Below are 20,206 nucleotides of genomic sequence, written 5' to 3' on the forward strand. Positions count from 1 at the left end.
CCCAGTTCACTCCCAGTGCCCCCAGTCCACTTCCCAGTCCTTCCCAGTTCTCTCCAGTCTCCTCCCAGTCTACACCCAGTGCTCCCAGTCCCCTCCCAGTGTCCCCAGACCGCTCCCAGTTCACTCCCAGTCCCCTCCCAGTCCCCTCCCAGTGCTCCCAGTCCCCTCCCAGTCTCCTTCCAGTGTCCCCAGACCACTCCCAGTGCCCTCCCAGTGCTCCCAGTCCTTATCAGTGCCCTCCTTATCTCCTCCCAGTGTCCCCAGTTCATTCCCAGTTCACTCCCAGTGCTCCCAGTCCACTTCCAGTCCCCTCCCAGTTCACTCTGAGTTCTCCTCACTCCACTCTCGGTGTCCCCAGTGTCCCCAGTCCCTCCCAGTGCTCCCAGTGCCCTCCCAGTTCACTCCCAGTGCTCCCAGTCCCCCCTCCCTCTCTGAGACCCCTCCCTCAGCACCGATGACGTCACTGCCACCCCCGTGACGTCACCGCTGTCCCCTCAGTGCCACCCACCCCTGTCAGGATGTCCCTGCCTGTGCTCCCAGTGCTCCCAGTGCTCCCAGTTCACTCCCAGTGGCCCCCAGTCCACTCCCAGTCCCCTCCCAGTGCTCCCAGTTCACTCTTAGTGACCCCAGTGCACTCCCAGTCACTCCCAGTTTACTCCCAGTTCTCTCCAGTCTCCTCCCAGTCCCCTCACAGTGTCCCCAGTGCTTCCCAGTCCCTCCCAGTCCCCTCCCATTCTCTCCCAGTCCTTCCCAGTTCACTCTCAGTCCCTCCCAGTGCCCCCAGTCACTCCCAGTGCTTCCCAGTCACTCCCAGTTTCACTTCCAGTATTCCCAGTCCCCTCCCAGTTCCCTTCCAGTGCTTCCCAATCCCTTCCCAGTGTTCCCAGTCCTCTCTCAGTCCATCCCAGTTCACTCCCAGTTCCCCCCCCAGTTCCCATCCAATCCCTCCCAGGCCCCTCCCAGTACCCCCCAGTCCCTCCCAGTCTCTCCCAGTTCCTCCCCAGTCCCCATCCAGTCCCTCCCAGTCCCTCCCAGTCCCCTCCCAGTAACCCTCTAGTCCCTCCCAGTTCACTCCCAGTCCCTCCCAGTCCCCCCTCCCTCTCTGAGACCCCTCCCTCAGCACCGATGACGTCACTGCCACCCCCGTGACGTCACCGCTGTCCCCTCAGTGCCACCCACCCCTGTCAGGATGTCGCCTCCCGTGCTCCCAGTGCTCCCAGTGCTCCCAGTTCACTCCAGTCCCTCCCAGTCCCTCCCAGTCCCCCCTCCCTCCCTCTCTGCACGCCCCCCGGGTGTGGCCTGCCCCCGCCCCTCCCCCAGCCCCGATGATGTCACTGCCACCCCTGTGACGTTACCACCGTCCCCTCAGTGCCACCCCCATTGTCGCGATGTCGCCTCCCGTGCCCGCACTGACCCCTGAGCAGAAGAAGGAGCTGGCGGCCATCGCCCAGCGCATCGTGGCACCCAGCAAGGGCATCCTGGCCACCGATAAATCCACTGGTTTGTACTGGTTTATACTGGTTTGGGCTGGGAATGGGCTGGGTTACACTGGGAATGGGCTGGGACACACTGGGTTATACTGGGTTATACTGGGACAGACTGGGGCCATCGCCCAGTGCATCGTGGCACCCAGCAAGGGCATCCTGGCTGCTGATGAATCCACTGGTTTGTACTGGTTTATACTGGTTTATACTGGTTTGGACTGGGAATGGGCTGGGAATGGGCTGGGACACACTGGGAATGGGCTGGGTTATACTGGGAATGGGCTGGGACAGACTGGGAATGGACTGGGAGTGAACTGGGACAGACTGGGACAAACTGGGACAGACTGGGAGTGACTGAGAATGAACTGGGATGGACTGGGAATGGACTGGGAGTGAACTGGGAGTGAACTGGGAGGGACTGGGACAGACTGGGAGAGATAAAGAAGCACTGGGAGACACTGGTTTGTACTGGGAGGCACTGGTTTATGCTGGGAGGCACTGGTTTGTACTGGGAGGCACTGGTTTGTACTGGGAAGCACTGGTTTGTACTGGGAGGCACTGGTTTGTACTGGGAAGCACCAAGGCAATGCCAGGAGCTGGCTGGGGTTCCTCATTTGTACTGGTTTGTACTGGTTTGTACTGGTTTATATTAGTTTATACTGGTTTGTACTGGTTTGTACTGGTTTATACTGGGATGGTGACTGGGAGCTTCTGGGGAGACCGCAAACACACCCACAGCACCGACTCCATACTGGTTTATACTGGTCTGCACTGGTTTGTACTGGCTCCATACCAGTCCATACTGGTTTGTACTGGTCTGTACTGGTTCTGAGGGCTCCATACCAGTCCATACTGGTTTATACTAGCCTGTACTGGTTTATACTGGTCTGTACTGGTTCTGAGGGCTCTGTACCAGTCCATACTGGTTTATACTGGTCTGTACTGGTCCTGACCAGTTTATACTGGTTCTAACTGATCCATACTGGTTTATACTGGTCCTGACTGGTTTATACTGGTCCATACTGGTCCTGACTGGTTTATACTGGTCCTGACTGGTTTATACTGGTCCATACTGGTCCTTACTGGTTTATACTGGTCCTGACTGGTCCTAAGTGGTCCATGCTGGTTTATACTGGTCCATACTGGTCCATACTGGTCCTGACTGGTTTATACTGGTCCTGACTGGTCCTGACTGGTTTATACCAGTCCATACTGGTCCTTACTGGTCCTGACTGGTTTATACTGGTCCATACTGGTTCATACCAGTCTATACTGGTTCTGACTGGCTTGTACTGGCCAGCATTGGTTCATACTGGTCCATACTGGTTTATACTGGTTCCAACCAGTCCATCCCCTTTCAGGCAGCATCACCAAGTGGCTGAGCCAGACTGGTCCATACTGGTCCCTACTGGTTTATACCAGTCCATACTGGTTTGTACTGGTCTGTACTGGTTTGTACTGGTCTGTACTGGTTTGTACCAGCCCATACTGGTTTGTACTGGTCCATACTGGTTTGTACTGGTCTGTACTGGTTTATACCAGTCCATACTGGTTCTAACTGGTCCGTACTGGTTTAAACCAGTCCATACTGGTTTGTACTGGTCCGTACTGGTTTATACCAGTCCATACTGGTTTATCCCAGTCCCTACTGGTTTGTACTGATCCATACTGGTTTATACCAGTCCATACTGGTTCTAACTGGTCCGTATTGGTTTAAACCAGTCCATACTGGTTTATCCCAGTCCCTACTGGTTTGTACTGATCCGTACTAGTTTATACCAGTCCATACTGGTTTGTACCAGTCCCTACTGGTTTATACCAGTCCATACTGGTTCTAACTGGTCTGTACTGGTTTATACCAGTTCATACTGGTTTGTACTGGTCCGTACTGGTTTATACCAGTCCATACTGGTTCTAACTGCTCTGTACTGTTTTATACCAGTTCATACTGGTTTGTACTGGTCTGTACTGTTTTATACCAGTGCATACTGGTTTGTACTGGTCCGTACTGGTTTATACCAGTCCCTACTGGTTTGTACCAGTCCATACTGGTTTGTACTGGTCCGTACTGGTTTATACCGGTCCATACTGGTTTGTACTGCTCCGTACTAGTTTACACCAGTCCATACTGGTTTGTACTGGTCTGTACTGGTTTATACCAGTCCATACTGGTTTGTACTGGTCTGTACTGGTTTGTACTGGTCTGTACTGGTTTGTACCAGCCCATACTGGTTTGTACTGGTCCATACTGGTTTGTACTGGTCCATACTGGTTTATACCAGTCCATACTGGTTTGTACTGGTCTGTACTGGTTTATACCAGTCCATACTGGTTCTAACTGGTCCGTGCCCTCCTCAGGCAGCATCGCCAAGCAGCCAAGGCAGACTGGTTTATACTGGTTTATACTGGTTTATACTGGTCTGTACTGGTTCATAAGGGTCCATAGTGGTTTATATTGATTCTAGCAGGTCCATACTGGTTCTAACTGGTTCATACTGGTTTTTAGTGGTCCATACTGGTCCATACTAGTTCTCACTGGTCTGTGCCCCCACAGGCAGCATCACTAAGTGTGTGAGCTGTACTGGTTTATACTGGTCTGTACTGGTCCATATAGATTCATAGTGGTTTATACTGGTCCGTAGTGGTTTATACGTGTTTATACTGGTTCTAACTGGTCCGTGCCCCCTTTAGGCATTATTGCCAAGCAGCTGAGCCAGACTGGTTTATACTGGTTTATACATGTCTGTAGTGGTTTATACTGGTTCTCATTGATTTCTACTGGTTCTAAGTGGTCCTAACCAGTTCTAACTGGTTTATACTGGTCCATACTGGTCCATACTGGTTCTAACTGGTCTGTGCCCCCTCAGGCAGCATTGCCAAGCGGCTGAGCCGGACTGGTTTATACTGGTCCGTACTGGTTCATAGGGGTCCATAGTGGTTTATACTGGTTCTCATTGGTCCATACTGGTTTATCTGGTCCATACTGGTCCATACTGGCTCTAACTGGTCTGTGCCCCCCTTCAGGCGGCACTGCCAAGTGTCTGAGTCAGACTGGTTTATACTGGTTCATAGGTGTCTATATTGGTTTATACTGGTTCTGATGAGTTTATACTGGCTCATACTGGTTTATACTGGTCCATACTGGTTCTAACTGGTTCCTGCCCCCTTTAGGCACCATTGCCAAGCAGCTGAGCCAGACTGGTTTATACTGGTTGATAGGGGTCCATAGTGGTTTATACTGGTTCTAATCAGTTCATACTGGTCCATACTGGTTCATACTGGTTCTAACTGGTTTGTGCCCCCTTTAGGCAGCATTGCCAAGTGTCAGAGCCAGACTGGTTTATACTGGTTCATAGGGGTCCATAGTGGTTTATACTGGTTCTAATCAATTTATACAGGTCCATACTGGTCCATACTGGCTCATACTGGTTTATACTGGTCCATACTGATTCTAACTGGTTCCTGCCCCCTTTAGGCAGCATGGCCAAGCAGGTGAGCCAGACTGGTTTATACTGGTCCGTGCTGGTTCATAGGGGTCCATAGTGGTTTATACTGGTTCTCGTTGGTCCATACTGGTTTATACTGGTCCATACTGGTTTTTAGTAGTTCATACTGGTTAATACTGGTTCTAACTGGTCCTAACTGGTCCGTGCCTCCCTCAGGCCGCAGTGCCAAGCAGCTGAGCCAGACTGGTTTATACTGGTCTGTACTGGTTCATAGGGATCCATAGTGGTTTATACCGGTTCTAATCAGTTCATACTGGTCCATACTGGTCCATACTGGTTTATACTGGTTTTGTGCCTCCTTTAGGCAGCATTGCCAAGTGTCTGAGCCAGACTGGTTTATACTGGTTCATAGGGGTCCATAGTGGTTTATATTGGTTCTCATTGGTCCATACTGGTTTATACTGGTCCATACTGGTTTTTAGTGGTCCATACTGGTTTATACTGGTTCTAACTGGTCCGTGCCCCCTCAGGCAGCATTGCTAAGCAGCTGAGCCGGACTGTTTATACTGGTCTGTACTGGTTCATAGGGATCCATAGTGGTTTATACTGGTTCTAATCAGTTCATACTGGTCCATACTGGTCCATACTGGTTTATACTGGTCCATACTGGTTCTAACTGGTCTGTGCCCCCCTTTAGGCACCATTGCCAAGCGGCTGAGCCAGACTGGTTTATACTGGTCCGTACTGGTTCATAGGTGTCCATAGTGGTTTATACTGGTTCTAATCAGTTCCTACTGGTCCATACTGGTCGATACTGGTCCATACTGGTCTATACTGGTTCTAACTGGTTTATACTGGTCTGTGCCTCCTCAGGCAGCATTGCCAAGGGGCTGAGCTTGGTGGGCGCTGAGAACACGGAGGAGAACCGGCGCTGGTACCGGCAGCTGCTGTTCACGGCTGACAAGTGCATGGAGCTGTGCATCGGCGGCGCCATCCTGTTCCATGAAACCATGTACCAGAAGGCTGACGACGGGCGCCCCTTGCCGCAGGTCATCAAGGACAAGGGGGCGCTGGTGGGCATCAAGGTGAGACCTGGGGACACCTTGGGGACACCGTGGGGGACACCGTGGGGACACCGTGGGGACACCTTGGGGACGCTGGGGACATTGGACATGTTGGAGATATTGAGGGGCGTTGGGTGTTCCTTGAGTTGGGTTGACCATGGAGAGGTGGTGACCATATCTAACATGGGTTCATGGAGATGTAGTGACCATATCTAACATGGGTTCAGAGGGTCAGGTGGGGACATTTGAGGTCTTTGGGACCTTGGGGACACCTTGGGGACATTGGGACACATTGAGGACATTGGGGACATTGAGGGACATTGGGTGTTCATTGGGTTGGTTGAGGATGGAGAGGTGGGAGCCACATCTGAAGTGGATTCAGAGGCTGAAGTGGGGACATTTTGGGGACATTTGGGGTCTTTAGGACTTTGGGGACATCTTGGGGACACCTCAGGGACTTGGGGACACGTTGGGGACATTGGGGACATTGAGGGATGTTGGGTGTTCCTTGAGTTGGGCTGACCATGGAGAAGTGGTGACCGTATCTAACGTGGGTTCAGAGGGTGAGGTGGGGACATTTGAGGTCTTTAGGACATTAGGGACATCTTGGGGACACCTTGGGGACATTGGGGACATTGAGGGATGTTGGGTGTCCCTTGAGTTGAGCTGACCATGGACAGGTGGTGACCATATCTAACACGGGTTCAGAGGGTGAGGTGGAGATGTTTGGAGTCTTTGGGACCTTGGGGGCACCTCAGGGACATTGAGGACATTGAGGGATCTTGGGGTGTTGGGTGTTCCTTGAGTTGGGTCAATCATGGAGAAGTGGGAGCCACATCTGAGGTGGGTTCAGAGGCTGAGGTGGAGACGTTTGGAGTCTTTAGGACCTTGGGGACACCTCAGGGATGCTGGGGACACCTTGGGGACGTTGGGGACATTGAGGAGTCTTGGGGACATTGGGTGTCCCTTGAGTTGGATTGGCCATGGAGAGGTGGTGACCATATCTAACAGGGGTTCTGAGGGTGAGATGGGGACGTTTGGGGTCTTTAGGACCTTGGGGACACCTCAGGGACACCTTGGGGACCTTGGGGACACCTTGGGGACACCTTGGGGACACCTTGGGGACATTGGGGACATTGGATATGTTGGAGATATTGAGGGGTGTTGGGTGTTCCTTGAGTTGGGTTGACCATGGAGAGATGGTGACCATATCTAACATGGGTTCATGGAGAGGTGGGGACATTTGAGGTCTTTAGGACCTTGGGGACACCTTGGGGACACCTTGAGGACGTTGGGGACATTGAGAGGGCTTGGGAACTTCGGGTGTTCTTTGGGTTGGGTCAATCATGGAGAGATGGAAGCCACATCTGAGGTGGCTTCGGAGGGTGATGTGGGGACATGTTGGGGACACTTGGGGTCTCTAGGACCTTGGGGACACCTTGGGGACATCTTGGGGACACCTTGGGGACATTGGAAACATTGGGGACATTGGGTGTTCCTTGGGCTGGGTTGACCATGGCCATGGTGGGACCAGGCCAAGCACATCTGAAGTGGGTTTAGGGAGTGACGTGGGGACATTTGGGGACACCAGGGACAGTTTGGGGACACCAGGGACACTTGGGGGACACCAGGGACACTTGGGGCCATGGGGGCCGTGCCGGTGTCCCCGGTGTCCCTGACGCTGTCACTGTCCCCAGGTGGACAAGGGCGTGGTGCCCCTGGCTGGCACCAACGGAGAGACCACGACCCAGGGTGAGTGACAGCCCTGTCCCCAAGGCCACCGCCCTGTCCCCAATGCCACCATGGTGTCCCCCAAGGCCACTGCCGTGTCCCCAAGGCCACTGCCCTGTCCCCAAGGCCACCATGGTGTCACTGTCCCTGTCACCACCCCTGTCCCCAAGGACACCATGGTGTCCCCAGTGCCACCACTGTGTCCCTGTCACCACCGTGTCCCCCATCCCTGTCACCGTCCTGTCCCCAAGGCCACCATGGTGTCACTGTCCCTGTCCCAGCCCTGTCCCCAAGGCCATCATGGTGTCCCCAAGGCCACCACTGTGTCCCTGTCACTGCTGTGTCCCCATCCCTGTCCTAGCCCTGTCCCCAAGGCCACCATGGTGTCTCCAATGCCACCGCTGTGTCCCCATCACCGCTGTGTCCCTGTCACCACTCTGTCCTGAGTGCCACCACTGTGTCCCCATTGCCACAGTTCTGTCCCTGTCACAGCCCTGTCCCCAAGGCCACCATGGTGTCCCCAATGCCATCGCCATGTCTCTGTCACCGCTGTGTCCCCAGGGCCACCACTGTGTCCCTGTCACTGCTGTCCCCATCCCTGTCACAGCCATGTCCCCAGTGTCATCGTGGTGTCCCTGTCCCTGTTCCTGTCCCTGTCCCCAAGGCCATCGTGGTGTCCCCAGTGCCACCACTGTGTCCCTGCCCCAGCCGTGTCCCCAGTGCCATTGTGGTGTCCCTGTTCCTGTCCCTGTCCCAGTCCCAGCCCTGTGCCCAAGGCCACCAAGGTGTCCCCAGTGCCACCACCGTGTCCCTGTCACCACTGTGTCCCTGTCACCGCTGTGTCCCTGTCACTGCTGTGTCCTGAGTGCCACCACTGTGTCCCCAAGGCCACCACTCTGTCCCTGTCACAGCTGTGTCCCCCGTGCCACCACTGTGTCACCCCAGTGTCCCCATCCCTGTGTCACCATGGTGTCCCCATCCCCGTGTCACCACCGTGTCCTCAGTGCCACCACTGTGTCCCTGTCACAGCCCTGTCCCCAAGGCCACCGCTGTGTCCCTGATGCCACCACAGTGTCCCTGTCCGTGTCCCCAATGCCGCAGCTGTGTCCCCAAGGCCACCATGGTGTCCCCATCCCTGTGTCACAGCCATGTCTCCGATGCCACCACTGTGTCCCCATCCCCGTGTCACAGCTGTGTCCTCAGTGCCACCACTGTGTCCCTGTCACAGCCCTGTCCCCAAGGGCACCGCTGTGTCCCTGTCCCTGTCACAGCAATGTCCCCGATGTGTCCCCAAGGCCACCACAGTGTCCCTGTTCCTTTGTCACCCCGGTGTCCCCAATGTATCCCTGATGCCACCACTGTGTCCCCAATGCCACCATTGTGTCCCCAGGGCCTCCATGGTGTCCCCATCCCCGTGTCACCAATGTGTCCCCGTCCCTGTCACAGCTGTGTCCCCAGCGCCACCATGGTGTCCCCATCCCTGTCACAGCTGTGTCCCCGTCCCTGTCACAGCTGTGTCCCCAATGGCACCACAGTGTCCCCATTGCTGTGTCACAGCTGTGTCCCCAGTGCCACCCCAGTGTCCCCATTGCTGTGTCACCCTCCCAGCCCAGCCCGTGCCACCACAGGGTCCCGTGTCCCTGATGTCCCCAATGTCCCCAATGTCCCCAGTGTCCCCAGTGTCCCCAACATCCCCAATGTCCCCAATGTCCCCAATGTCCCCAGTGTCCCCAGTGTCCCCAATCTCCCCAATTCCCCAGTGTCCCTAATGTCCCCAATGTTCCCAATGTCCTCAATGTCCCCAATGTCCCCAATCCCATTTTTTCCCCAATTTTCCACCATTTTTTCTCAAATTGCCATCGATTTTCTCATTTTTTCACAGTTTTTTCTCGTTTTTTCACCGATTTTTCTCAGATTTTCTCCAATTTTTTTCCAAATTTTTTCCCAATGTCCCCAATGTCCCCAGTGTCCCCAATCCCATTTCTCCCAATTTCCCACCATTTTTGCCCAATCCCATTTTCCCCTTTTCCCACCCATTTTTTCCCAATGTCCCCAATCCATTTCTTCCCCCATTTTCTGCCCTATTTGCCCCATTTTCCATCCAATTTTTCCCCAATTTTTCCCCAAAATTTTCTCCAATTCTTTCCCAAATTTTCTCATATTTTTTCTCATTGCCCCCAATGTCCCCAATGTCCCCAGTTCCAATTTTTCCCTTTTCCCACCCATTTTATACCAATGTCCCCAATCCATTTTTTCCCAATTTTCCACCTTTTTTCCCCATTTTTCATCTGATTTTTTCCCATTATTTTCCCCATTTTTTCACTTTTTTTCTCCAATTTTCTCCCATTTCTTCTCAATGCCCCCAACGTCCCCATTGACCCCAACGTCCCCAATGTCCCCAATGCCCCCAATCCCATTTTTTTCCCAATTTTCCACCAATTTTCCTCTTTTTTCACCGTTTTTTCTCAGATTTTCTCCACTTTTTTTCCAAACTTTTTCTCAATGTCCCCAATGTCCCCAATGTCCCCAGTGTCCCCAGTGTCCCCAGTGTCCCCAACACCTCCAGTGTCCCCAGTGTCCCCAGTGTCCCCAACACTCTCCAGGTCCTCCATGACCTCAGTGTCCTCATTGACCCCATTGACCCCGATGTCCCCAATTTCCCCAATGTCCCCAGGGCTGGACAGGCTCCTGAAGACCCCTCTGTGCTCAGTGTCCCCAATGTCTCCAGTGTCCCCAGTGTCCCCAATGTCCCCAACCTCCCCAATGTCCCCAATGTCCCCCAATGTCCCCAACACTCTCCAGGTCCTCCATGACCTCAGTGTCCTCAGTGTCCCCGATGTCCCCAATGTCCCCAGTGTCCCAAATGTCCCCAGTGTCCCCAATGTCCCCAGTGTCCCCAACACCTCCAGTGTCCCCAGTGTCCCCAGCGCTCTCCAGGTCCTCCATGACAACAATGTCCTCAATGTCCCCATTGACCCTGATGTCCCCAGTGTCCCCAATGTCCCCCGTGTCCCCATTCACTCCAATGCCCCCGATGTTCTCAGTGTCCCCAATCCCATTTTTTCCCCAATTTTCCACCATTTTTTCTCAAATTTCTGCCGTTTTCCTCATTTTTCACCGTTTTTTCTCGTTTTTTCACCGATTTTTCTCAAATTTTCTCCAATTTTTTCCCAAATTTTCCCCCATTTTTTCTCATTGCCCCCAATGTCCCCAATGTCCCCACTTCCAATTTTTCCCAATTTTCCACCATTTTTTTCTCAAATTTCCACCGATTTTCCTCATTTTTTCACCGTTTTTTCTCAAATTTTCTACAATTTTTTCCCAAATTTTCCCCCATTTTTTCTCAATGTCCCCAATGTCCCCAATGTCCCCAATGTCCCCAATCCCAATTTGTCCCTTTTCCCACCCATTTTATACCAATGTCCCCAATCCATTTTTTCCCAATTTTCTGCCTTTTTTCCCCATTTTTCGTCCATTTTTTCCCTATTTTTTCCAACTTTTTCACTTTTTTTCTCCAATTTTCTCCCATTTCTTCTCAATGCCCCCAACGTCCCCAACATCCCCAATGTCCCCAATTCCATTTTTTCCCAATTTTCCACCATTTTTTCCCAATTTTCCACCAATTTTCCTCATTTTTTCACCACTTTTTCTCAAATTTTCTCCCATTTCTTCTCAATGTCCCCAATGTCCCCAATGTCCCCAGTGTCCCCAATGTCCCCAGTCCCATTTTTTTCCCAATTTTCCACCGATTTTCCTCATGTTTTCACCGTTTTTTCACCCTTTTTTTCCAAATTTTCCCCCATTTTTTCTCCATATCCCCAATGTCCCCAATCCCTGATGATGTCCCCGATGTCCCCAAGGCTGGAAAGGCTCTTGGAGCTCCCTCAGTGCCCTGTGTCCACAGTGTCCCAAACGTCCCCAATGTCCCAATGGCCCCAGTGACCCCAATGTCCCCAATCCCATTTTTTCCCAATTTTCCACCAATTTTCCTCTTTTTTTCACTGTTTTTTCTCAGATTTTTCTCCAATTATTTTCCAAATTTTTTCTCAATGTCCCCAATGTCCCCAACATCCCCAGTGTCCCCAACGCTCTCCAGGTCCTCCATGACCTCAATGTCCTCATTGACCCCATTGACCCCAATGTCCCCAATGTCCCCCGTGTCCCCATTCACCCCAATGTCCCCAATGTCCCCAATGCTATTTTTTCCAAATTTTCCACCATTTTTTCCCAAATTTCTGCCGATTTTTCTCATTTTTTCACCGTTTTTTCTCAAATTTTCTCCAATTTTTTCCAAATTTTTTCTCAATGTCCCCAATGTCCCCAGTGTCCTCAATGTCCCCAATGTCCCAAATCCCATTTTTTCCCCAATTTTCCACCATTTTTTCTCAAATTTCCACCGATTTTCCCCTTTTTTTCACCGTTTTTTCTCGTTTTTTCATCTATTTTTCTCAAATTTTCTCCAATTTTTTTCCAAATTTTTTCTCAATGTCCCCAACGTCCCCAACGTCCCCAATCCCATTTTTTCCCAATTTTCCACCGATTTTCCTCATTTTTTCACTGCTTTTCCTCGTTTTTCCACTGTTTGTTCTCAATGGCCCAAATGTCCCCAATCCCATTGTTTTCTCAAATTTCCACAAATTTTCCTCATTTTTTCATCATTTTTTCTTGCTTTTTCACTGTTTTTTCTCCAATTTTTTTCCAAATTTTTTCTCAATGTCCCCAATGTCCCCAATGTCCCCGATGATGTCCCCTGTCTGTCCCCAGGTCTCGATGGTCTCATGGAGCGCTGTGCCCAGTACAAGAAGGACGGCACTGACTTTGCCAAGTGGCGCTGCGTGCTCAAGATCACGGCGCACACGCCCACGCGCCTCGCCGTCATGGAGAACGCCAACGTGCTGGCGCGCTATGGCAGCATCTGCCAGCAGGTCACACCCTATCCCCAACTGTCCCCAGGGTGCAGGGAGGGAGCTGCAGGGCAGGTGACACCAAGAGGTGGCATCTGGAGGGGGTTTGGTGGCATCTAGACGGGGTTTGGTGACATCTAGGCTGGGTTTGGTGTCACTTGTAGAGGGTTTGGTGGCATCTGGAGCAGGTTTGGTGACATCTAGAGAGGGTTTGGTGGGACTTAAGCATTGTTTGGTGGCACTTGGAGAAGGTTTGGTGGCATCTAGAGAGGATTTGGTGGCACTTGGAGAGGGTTTGGTGGCATCTAGAGAGGTTTTAATGGATCTAGAGGGGGTTTGGTGGCATCTGGAGAGTTTGGTCCATCTGGAGGGGGTTTGGTGGCATCTAGGAAGGGTTTGGTGGCACTTGGAGGGGGTTTGGTGGCACTTAAGGATGGTTTGGTGGCATCTAGACCAGGTTTCGTGGCTTCTGGAGAGAGTTTAGTGCCATCTAGGCTGGGTTTGGGGACACCAGGAGGTGACTCAGGTCCATGGAGAATGCCAATGTGCTGGCGCGCTACGCCAGCATCTGCCAGCAGGTCACACACTGTCCCCAAGGGTCCCCAAGGGTCCCCAGGGTGCAGGGAGGGAGCTGCAGGGCAGGTGACACCAAGAGGTGGCATCTGGAGGGGGTTTGGTGACATCTAGAGGGGGTTTGGTGGCACTTGGAGGGGATTTGGTGGCATCTAGAGGGGTTTTAATTGATCTAGAGGGGGTTTGGTGGCATCTGGGGAGGGTTTGGTGGGACTTAAGCATGGTTTGGTGGTACTTGGAGAGGGTTTGGTGGCATCTAGAGAGGGTTTGGTGGCACCTGGAATGGGTTTGGTGACATCTAGTCAGGGTTTGGTTCATTTAGAGAAGATTTGGTGGCACCTGGAGGGGGTTTGGTGGCATCTGGAGAGGTTTTAATGGATCTAGAGGGGGTTTGGTGGCATCTAGACAGGATTTGGTGGCACTTAGAGGGGGTTTTGTGGCACCTGGAGAGGATTTGGTGGCATTGGAGAGGGTTTGGTGGCATCTAGGTTGGGTTTGGTCCATTTAGAGGGGATTGGTGGCATCTAGACCAGGTTTGGTGGCATCTAGAGAGGGTTTGGTGACACTTATGGATGGTGTTGTGGCATCTAGAGATGGTTTGGTGGCATCTAGACCAGATTTGGTGACACCTGGACAGCATTTAGTGGCATCTAAGCTTGGTTTGGTGGCATCTAGAGAGGGTTTGGTGGCACTTGGAGAGGGTTTGGTGACATCCAGGCTGGATTTGGTCCATTTAGAGGGGTTTGGTGGCATCTGGACCAGGTTTGGTGGCACCTGGAACGGGTTTTGGTGGCATCTAGAAAGGTTTTAATGGATCTAGAGGGGGTTTGGTGGCATCTGGAGAGGGTTTGGTGACACTTAGGGATGGTTTTGGTGACATATAGACAGGTTTGGTGACATCTAGGCTGGGTTTGGTTCATCTGGAGAGGCTTTGGTGGCATCTAGACCAATTTTGGTGGCACCTCAGTGCTCTGGACTCCCCTCCTGCTGTCTCCACCCCACCCATTGTGTCCCCAATGTCCCCAATGTCCCCTGGTTGCTGATATGTCCCCCTGTCCCCGCTGTCCCCAGAACGGCATTGTCCCCATCGTGTCCCCAGTGTCCCCATTGTGTCCCCAATGTCCCCAATGTCCCCAGTGTCCCCGCTGTCTCACATGTCCCCATTGTCCCCTCGGTGTCCCCAGAACAGCATTGTCCCCATCGTGTCCCCAATGTCCCCAATCCCCCCTGATGTCCCCAATGTCCCCAGTGTACCCCCTGTCTGACATGTCCCCCTGTCCCCGCTGTCCCCAGAACGGCATTGTCCCCATCGTGGAGCCCGAGATCCTCCCTGACCGTGACCACGACCTCAAGACGTGCCAGTACGTCACTGAGAAGGTCAGTGCCACCCCCAGAGTGTCCCCAGGTGTCCCCAAGTGTCCCCAGGGGCGGGGTGACACCGGGAGGTGGCATCTGAGGGAATTTGGTGGCATCACCAGAGGGTTTGGTGGCATCTGGAGGTGGCATCTGAGGGGGTTTGGTGGCACCTGGGTGGCTTTGAGTCCCCTCCAGGAGTCCCCAAACTGTCCCGGTGTCACCTCCTGGTGTCCTGTGGTGGTTGGTGACACCAGGAGGTGGCATCTGGACAGGGGATGGTGGCACCTGGGGGGTTTGGTGACACCTGAGGGGGTTTGGTGGCACCTGGACAGGAGTTGGTGGCACCTGCTGTGTCCCCAGTGCTGTCCCCGATGTCCCTGGATTGTCCCCAGTGATGTCCCCAGTGTCACCCCCAGGTCCTGGCAGCCGTGTACAAGGCCCTCAGTGACCAATGTCCCCAATGTCCCCAATGTCCCCAGTGATGTCCCCAGTGATGTCCCCAATGTCCCCAGGTGCTGGCAGCCGTGTACAAGGCCCTCAGTGACCACCACGTGTACCTCGAAGGGACACCAATGATGTCACCATGTGTCACCAATTATGTCCCCAATGTCCCCAATGATGTCCTCATGTCCCCAATGTCCCCAGTGCTGTCCCCAGGTCCTTGCAGCCGTGTACAAGGCGCTCAGTGACCATGACGTGTACCTCGAGGGGACACCAATGATGTCACCATGTGTCACCATGTGTCCCCAATGATGTCCCCAGGTGCTGGCAGCCGTGTACAATGCCCTCAGTGACCAATGTCCCCAATGTCCCCAGTGATGTCCCCAGTGTCCCCAATGTCCCCAATGATGTCCCCAGGTCCTTGCAGCCGTGTACAACGCCCTCAGTGACCAATGTCCCCAGGGTCCCCAATGTCCCCAATGATGTCCCCAATGACCCAATGTCCCCAGGTCCTGGCAGCCGTGTACAACGCCCTCAGTGACCAATGTCCCCAGTGATGTCCCCAATGATGTCCCCATTGATGTCCCCAGTGATGTCCCCAATGATGTCCCCAGTGATGTCCCAAATGTCCCCAGGTGCTGGCAGCCGTGTGCAAGGCGCTCAGTGACCAATGTCCCCAATGTCCCCAATGGTGTCCCCAGTGTCACCATGGCCCTGTGATGTCCCCAGGTGCTGGCAGCCGTGTACAAGGCCCTCAGTGACCACCACGTGTACCTCGAGGGGACACCAATGATGTCACCATGTGTCACCAATGATGTCCCCAATGTCCCCAATGATGTCCCCAGGTCCTGGCAGCCGTGTACAAGGCACTCAGTAACCACCACGTGTACCTCGAGGGGACGCTGCTGAAGCCCAACATGGTGACAGCGGGACACGCCTGTGCCACCAAGTACAGCCCCGAGGAGATCGCCATGGCAACGGTCACTGCGCTGCGACAGACCGTGCCACCCGCCGTGCCGGGTCAGTGTCATTGTCACCTGTGTGTCATTGTCACCTGTGTCATTGTCATTGTCATTGTCACCTCTGTGTCATTGTGTCATTGTCATTGTGTCATTGTCATTGTCACTGTCACTGTCACTGTGTGCCATGGCCACGGTCACTGCGCTGCGACGGACCGTGCCACCCGCCGTGCCAGGTCAGTGTCACTGTCACCTGTGTGTCATTGTCACCTGCGTCATTGTCACTGTGTCATTGTTATTGTGTTATTGTTACTGTTATTGTCACTGTCACTGTCACTGTGTGCCATGGCAACAGTCACCGTGCTGCGACGGATGGTGCCACCCGCCATGCCGGGTCAGTGTCACCTGTGTGTCATTGTCATTGTCAGTGTCATTGTCATTGTCACTCTGTGTCCTTGTGTTATTGTTATTGTCATTGTCACTGTCACTGTCACTGTGTGCCATGGCCACGGTCACCGCGCTGAGATGGACCGTGCCACCCGCCGTGCCAGGTCAGTGTCACCTCTGTGTCACCTGTGTGTCATTGTCACCTCATTGTCATTGTTATTGTGATTGTCATTGCCATTGTGTCATTGCCATTGTGTCATTGTCACTGTCACTGTGACATTGTTATTGTGTGCCATTGTTATTGTCATTGTCATTGTCACTGTCACTGTGTGCCATGGCCACGGTCACCGCGCTGAGACGGACGGTGCCACCCGCCGTGCCAGATCAGTGTCATTGTCATTGTCGTTGTCATTGTCATTGTCATTGTCACCTCTGTGTCATTGTCACTGTCATTGTCACTGTGTCACTGTCACTGTCACTGTGTGCCATGGCCACAGTCACCACCCTGCACAGGACGGTGCCACCCGCCGTGCCAGGTCAGTGTCACCTTAGTGTCACCTCAGTGTCCCCGCAGGGATCACGTTCCCGTCGGGGGGTCAGAGTGAGGAGGAGCCTCCATCAACCTTAACGCCATCAACCGCTGTCCCCAGTGTCCCCTGTGTCCCCAGTGTCCCTGGGGTGTTTCTGTGCCATTCCTGCTTTATCCCAATGTTTCAGTGATGTCACAGTGATGTCACAGTGATGTCACAGTGTCCCCTCGATGTCCCCGCAGGGATCACGTTCCTGTCGGGCAGCCAGAGTGAGGAGGAGCCTTCATCAACCTCAACGCCATCAACCACTGTCCCCAATGTCCCCAGTGTCCCTGAGCTCTCTGGCTGTCCCCAGGCTGTCCCAGTGTCCCCAGGCTGATGTCACAGTGTCCCCTCGATGTCCCCGCAGGGATCACGTTCCTGTCGGGTGGCCAGAGTGAGGAGGAGCCTCCATCAACCTCAACGCCATCAACCGCTGTCCCCAGTGTCCCCTGTGTCCCCAGTGTCCCTGGGGTGTTTCTGTGCCATTCCTGCTTTATCCCAATGTTTCCATGCTGTCACAGTGATGTCACAGTGATGTCACAGTGGTGTCACAGTGTCCCCTCGATGTCCCCGCAGGGGTCACGTTCCTGTCGGGCGGTAAGAGTGAGGAGGAGCCTCCATCAACCTCAACGCCATCAACCGCTGCCCGCTGCCGCGTCCCTGGGCGCTGACCTTCTCGTACGGCCACGCCCTGCAGGCCTCGGCCCTCAAGGCCTGGGGCGGCAAGAAGGACAACACCAAGGCGGCCCAGGAGGAGTACATCAAGAGAGCCCTGGTAGGTGGCACCTGGGGACATTGGGGACACCTTGGGGACGTTGGGGACACCATTGGGGTCTTGGGGATTTGGGGGTGTTGGGTGTTTGTTGGGTTGGGTTGACCATGGAGAGGTGGGAGCTGAGGAGCCACATCTGAGGTGGGTTCAGAGGGTGAGGTGGGGATGTTTGGGGTCTTTAGGGCACTGGGGACCTTGAGGACACCTTGGAGATATTGGGGACATTGAGGGGTCTTGGGGACGTTGGGTGTTCCTTGAGTTGGGTTGACCATGGAGAGGTGGTGACCATATCTAACATGGGTTCATGGAGAGGTGGTGACCGTATCTAACATGGGTTCAGAGGGTGAGGTGGGGACATTTGGGGTCCTTAGGACATTGGGGACACCTTGAGGACACCTTGGGGACACCTCAGGGACTTGGGGACATTGGGGACATTGAGGGGACTTGAGCTGGGTCAACCATGGAGAGGTGAGAGCAGAGGAGCCACATCTGAGGTGGGTTCAGAGGGTCAGGTGGGGACACTTGGGGTCTTGGGGACATTGGGGATACCTTGGGGACATTGAGGGGTTCAGGGTGTGGGAGTGGTGGGGTTGGCAGGAGGAGATTTGGGGGCGACACCTCGTGGGGACACAGGGACAGGGACAGGGACAGGGACAGGGTGGCCCAGGAGGTCACTGGGGACCTTGGGGACAGCAGCGCCCCAGTGTCCCCAATGTCCCCAATGTCTCCAACACCCCCAATGTCCCAAACACCCTGAGTGTCCCCAATGTCTTCAGTGTCCCCAGTGTCCCTAAATGTCTCCAGTGTCCCCAACACTCCTGATGTCCCCTGTGTCCCCAAGGTTCCCAATGTCCCCAATGCCCCTCATGGCCTCAGTGTCCCCGACACCCTCTGATGTCCCCGATGTCCCTCAATGTCCCCAATGTCATAAACACCCCCAATGTCCCCAACATCCTGAATGTCCCCAATGTCCCTGATGTCCCCAGTGTCCCTCTCTTTCCCCTACTGTCCCTGATGTCCCCAATGTCCCCGATGTCATAAACACCCCCAGTGTCCCCAATATCTTGAATGTCCCCAATGTCCCCAACAGTCCCAGTGTCCTAAACACCCTTGGTGTCCCCAATGTCCCCAATGTCCCCAACCCCCCTGATGTCCCTGCTGTCCCCTGTGTCCCTGCTGTCCCCAGCTGTCCCTAATGTCCCTGCTGTCCCCTGTGTCCCCAGGCCAACTCCCTGGCATGCCAGGGTAAGTACACCCCCAGTGGCACTGCGGGGGCGGCGGCCAGCGAGTCCCTGTTCGTGTCCAACCACGCCTACTGAGAGATGGACATCACTGACCATCACTGACCATCCATGGACACCTGCTGGACATCACTGACCATCCATGGACATCACTGACCACCTGCTGACCATCCATGGACACCCCCTGGACACCCCATCCATCCACACCTACCAAGCAGCGAGTCCCTGTTGGTGTAAGGTAATTTGGGACAGGATTTCAGCCCAGTTTTGGGGGTTTGGGGTGATTTGACCCCAAATTTGGGGATTTTGGGGTGATTTGACCCCAAATTTGGGGATTTTGGGGTGATTTGATCCTAAATTTTGTGGGTTTGGGGTGGCTTGACCCCAAATGTGGGGATTTGGGGGTTGTTTGACACCAAATTTGGGGATTTTGGGCTGGTTTGGGGTAAGAATTCTGTGTGTCTCGGGCTCTTGCACGAATCCAACCTGGTCGGCTCTGGACCCTGGCCCACCCGGTCTCACATGGACAAAGTTTATTTTGTGACTCCAACATTTATAATTTATAGTTTTCCAAAAGTGAAAAAATGTGAACTTTATTTTCTGACTCCAACATTTATAGATTTCCAAAAGTGAAAAAATGTGAAGTTTATTTTCTGACCCCAACATTTATAGTTCATAACTTTCCAAAAGTGAAAAAATGTGAAGTTTATTTTCTGACCCCAACATTTATAGTTCATAACTTTCCAAAAGTGTAAAAATGCGAAGTTTATTTTCTGAGTCCCACATTTATAGTTTATAATTTTCCAAAAGTGAAAAAATGTGAAGTTTATTTTCTGAGTCCAACATTTATAGTTTATAATTTTCCAAAAGTGTAAAAATGTGAACTTTATTTTCTGACTCCCACATTTATAGATTTCCAAAAGTGAAAAAATGTGAAGTTTATTTTCTGACTCCCACATTTATAATTTATAATTTTGCAAAAGTGAAAAAATGTGAACTTTATTTTCTGACTCCAACATTTATAGATTTCCAAAAGTGAAAAAATGTGAAGTTTATTTTCTGACTCCAGCATTTATAATTTTCCAAAAGTGACAAAATGTGAACTTTATTTTCTGACTCCAACATTTATAATTTATAGAGTTCCAAAAGTGACAGTGGACTGGAAGGTGACAGTGCCACCTCTCCAATGACACTGGACAAACCAACAGTTCATCAATTTCTCCTCCTCCTTAAAGGAATGCAAAACCATGAGTTATTTACAGAAATTGTGTGAGAA

At 52.9% G+C, this 20,206-nt stretch overlaps 1 protein-coding gene across 3 annotated transcripts; it reads left to right on the top strand.

Moving 5' to 3' along the window:
• The first annotated feature begins 1,380 nt into the window (after positions 1-1,380).
• On the top strand, positions 1,381-19,024 carry LOC128940169 (fructose-bisphosphate aldolase A-like). Of its 3 annotated transcripts, XM_054281478.1 has the most exons (9): positions 1,381-1,500; positions 5,804-6,015; positions 7,692-7,746; positions 12,490-12,650; positions 14,496-14,579; positions 15,845-16,019; positions 17,285-17,322; positions 17,531-17,692; positions 18,913-19,024. In XM_054281478.1, the coding sequence occupies exons 1-9, from the start codon at positions 1,389-1,391 to the stop codon at positions 19,006-19,008; spliced, it is 1,095 nt and encodes a 364-aa protein (XP_054137453.1). In that variant the 5' UTR covers positions 1,381-1,388; the 3' UTR covers positions 19,009-19,024. The 3 variants fall into 3 exon arrangements, with proteins under 3 accessions (XP_054137453.1, XP_054137455.1, XP_054137454.1); XM_054281480.1 differs by lacking the exons at positions 17,285-17,322; positions 18,913-19,024 and adding an exon at positions 17,118-17,144 and having other exon boundaries at positions 17,520-17,617; XM_054281479.1 differs by lacking the exon at positions 18,913-19,024 and having other exon boundaries at positions 17,285-17,311; positions 17,520-17,617.
• The last annotated feature ends 1,182 nt before the right edge of the window (positions 19,025-20,206 follow it).

The sequence above is a fragment of the Melozone crissalis genome, unplaced genomic scaffold (genome assembly GCF_028551555.1).
Source record: "Melozone crissalis strain CALT ecotype California unplaced genomic scaffold, PUWL_Pcris_2 ptg000032l_1, whole genome shotgun sequence".
Taxonomy (NCBI): domain Eukaryota; kingdom Metazoa; phylum Chordata; class Aves; order Passeriformes; family Passerellidae; genus Melozone; species Melozone crissalis.

What these genes read in the sequence shown, in the direction of transcription:
- LOC128940169 (XM_054281478.1), top strand. Translation starts at nt 1,389, where the DNA reads ATGTCGCCTCCCGTGCCCGCACTGACCCCTGAGCAGAAGAAGGAGCTG. An exon ending in GGGCGCTGGTGGGCATCAAG is followed by an intron (nt 6,016 to 7,691) that starts GTGAGACCTGGG and finishes CACTGTCCCCAG; the next exon opens with GTGGACAAGGGCGTGGTGCC. An exon ending in GCCAGTACGTCACTGAGAAG is followed by an intron (nt 14,580 to 15,844) that starts GTCAGTGCCACC and finishes TGATGTCCCCAG; the next exon opens with GTCCTGGCAGCCGTGTACAA.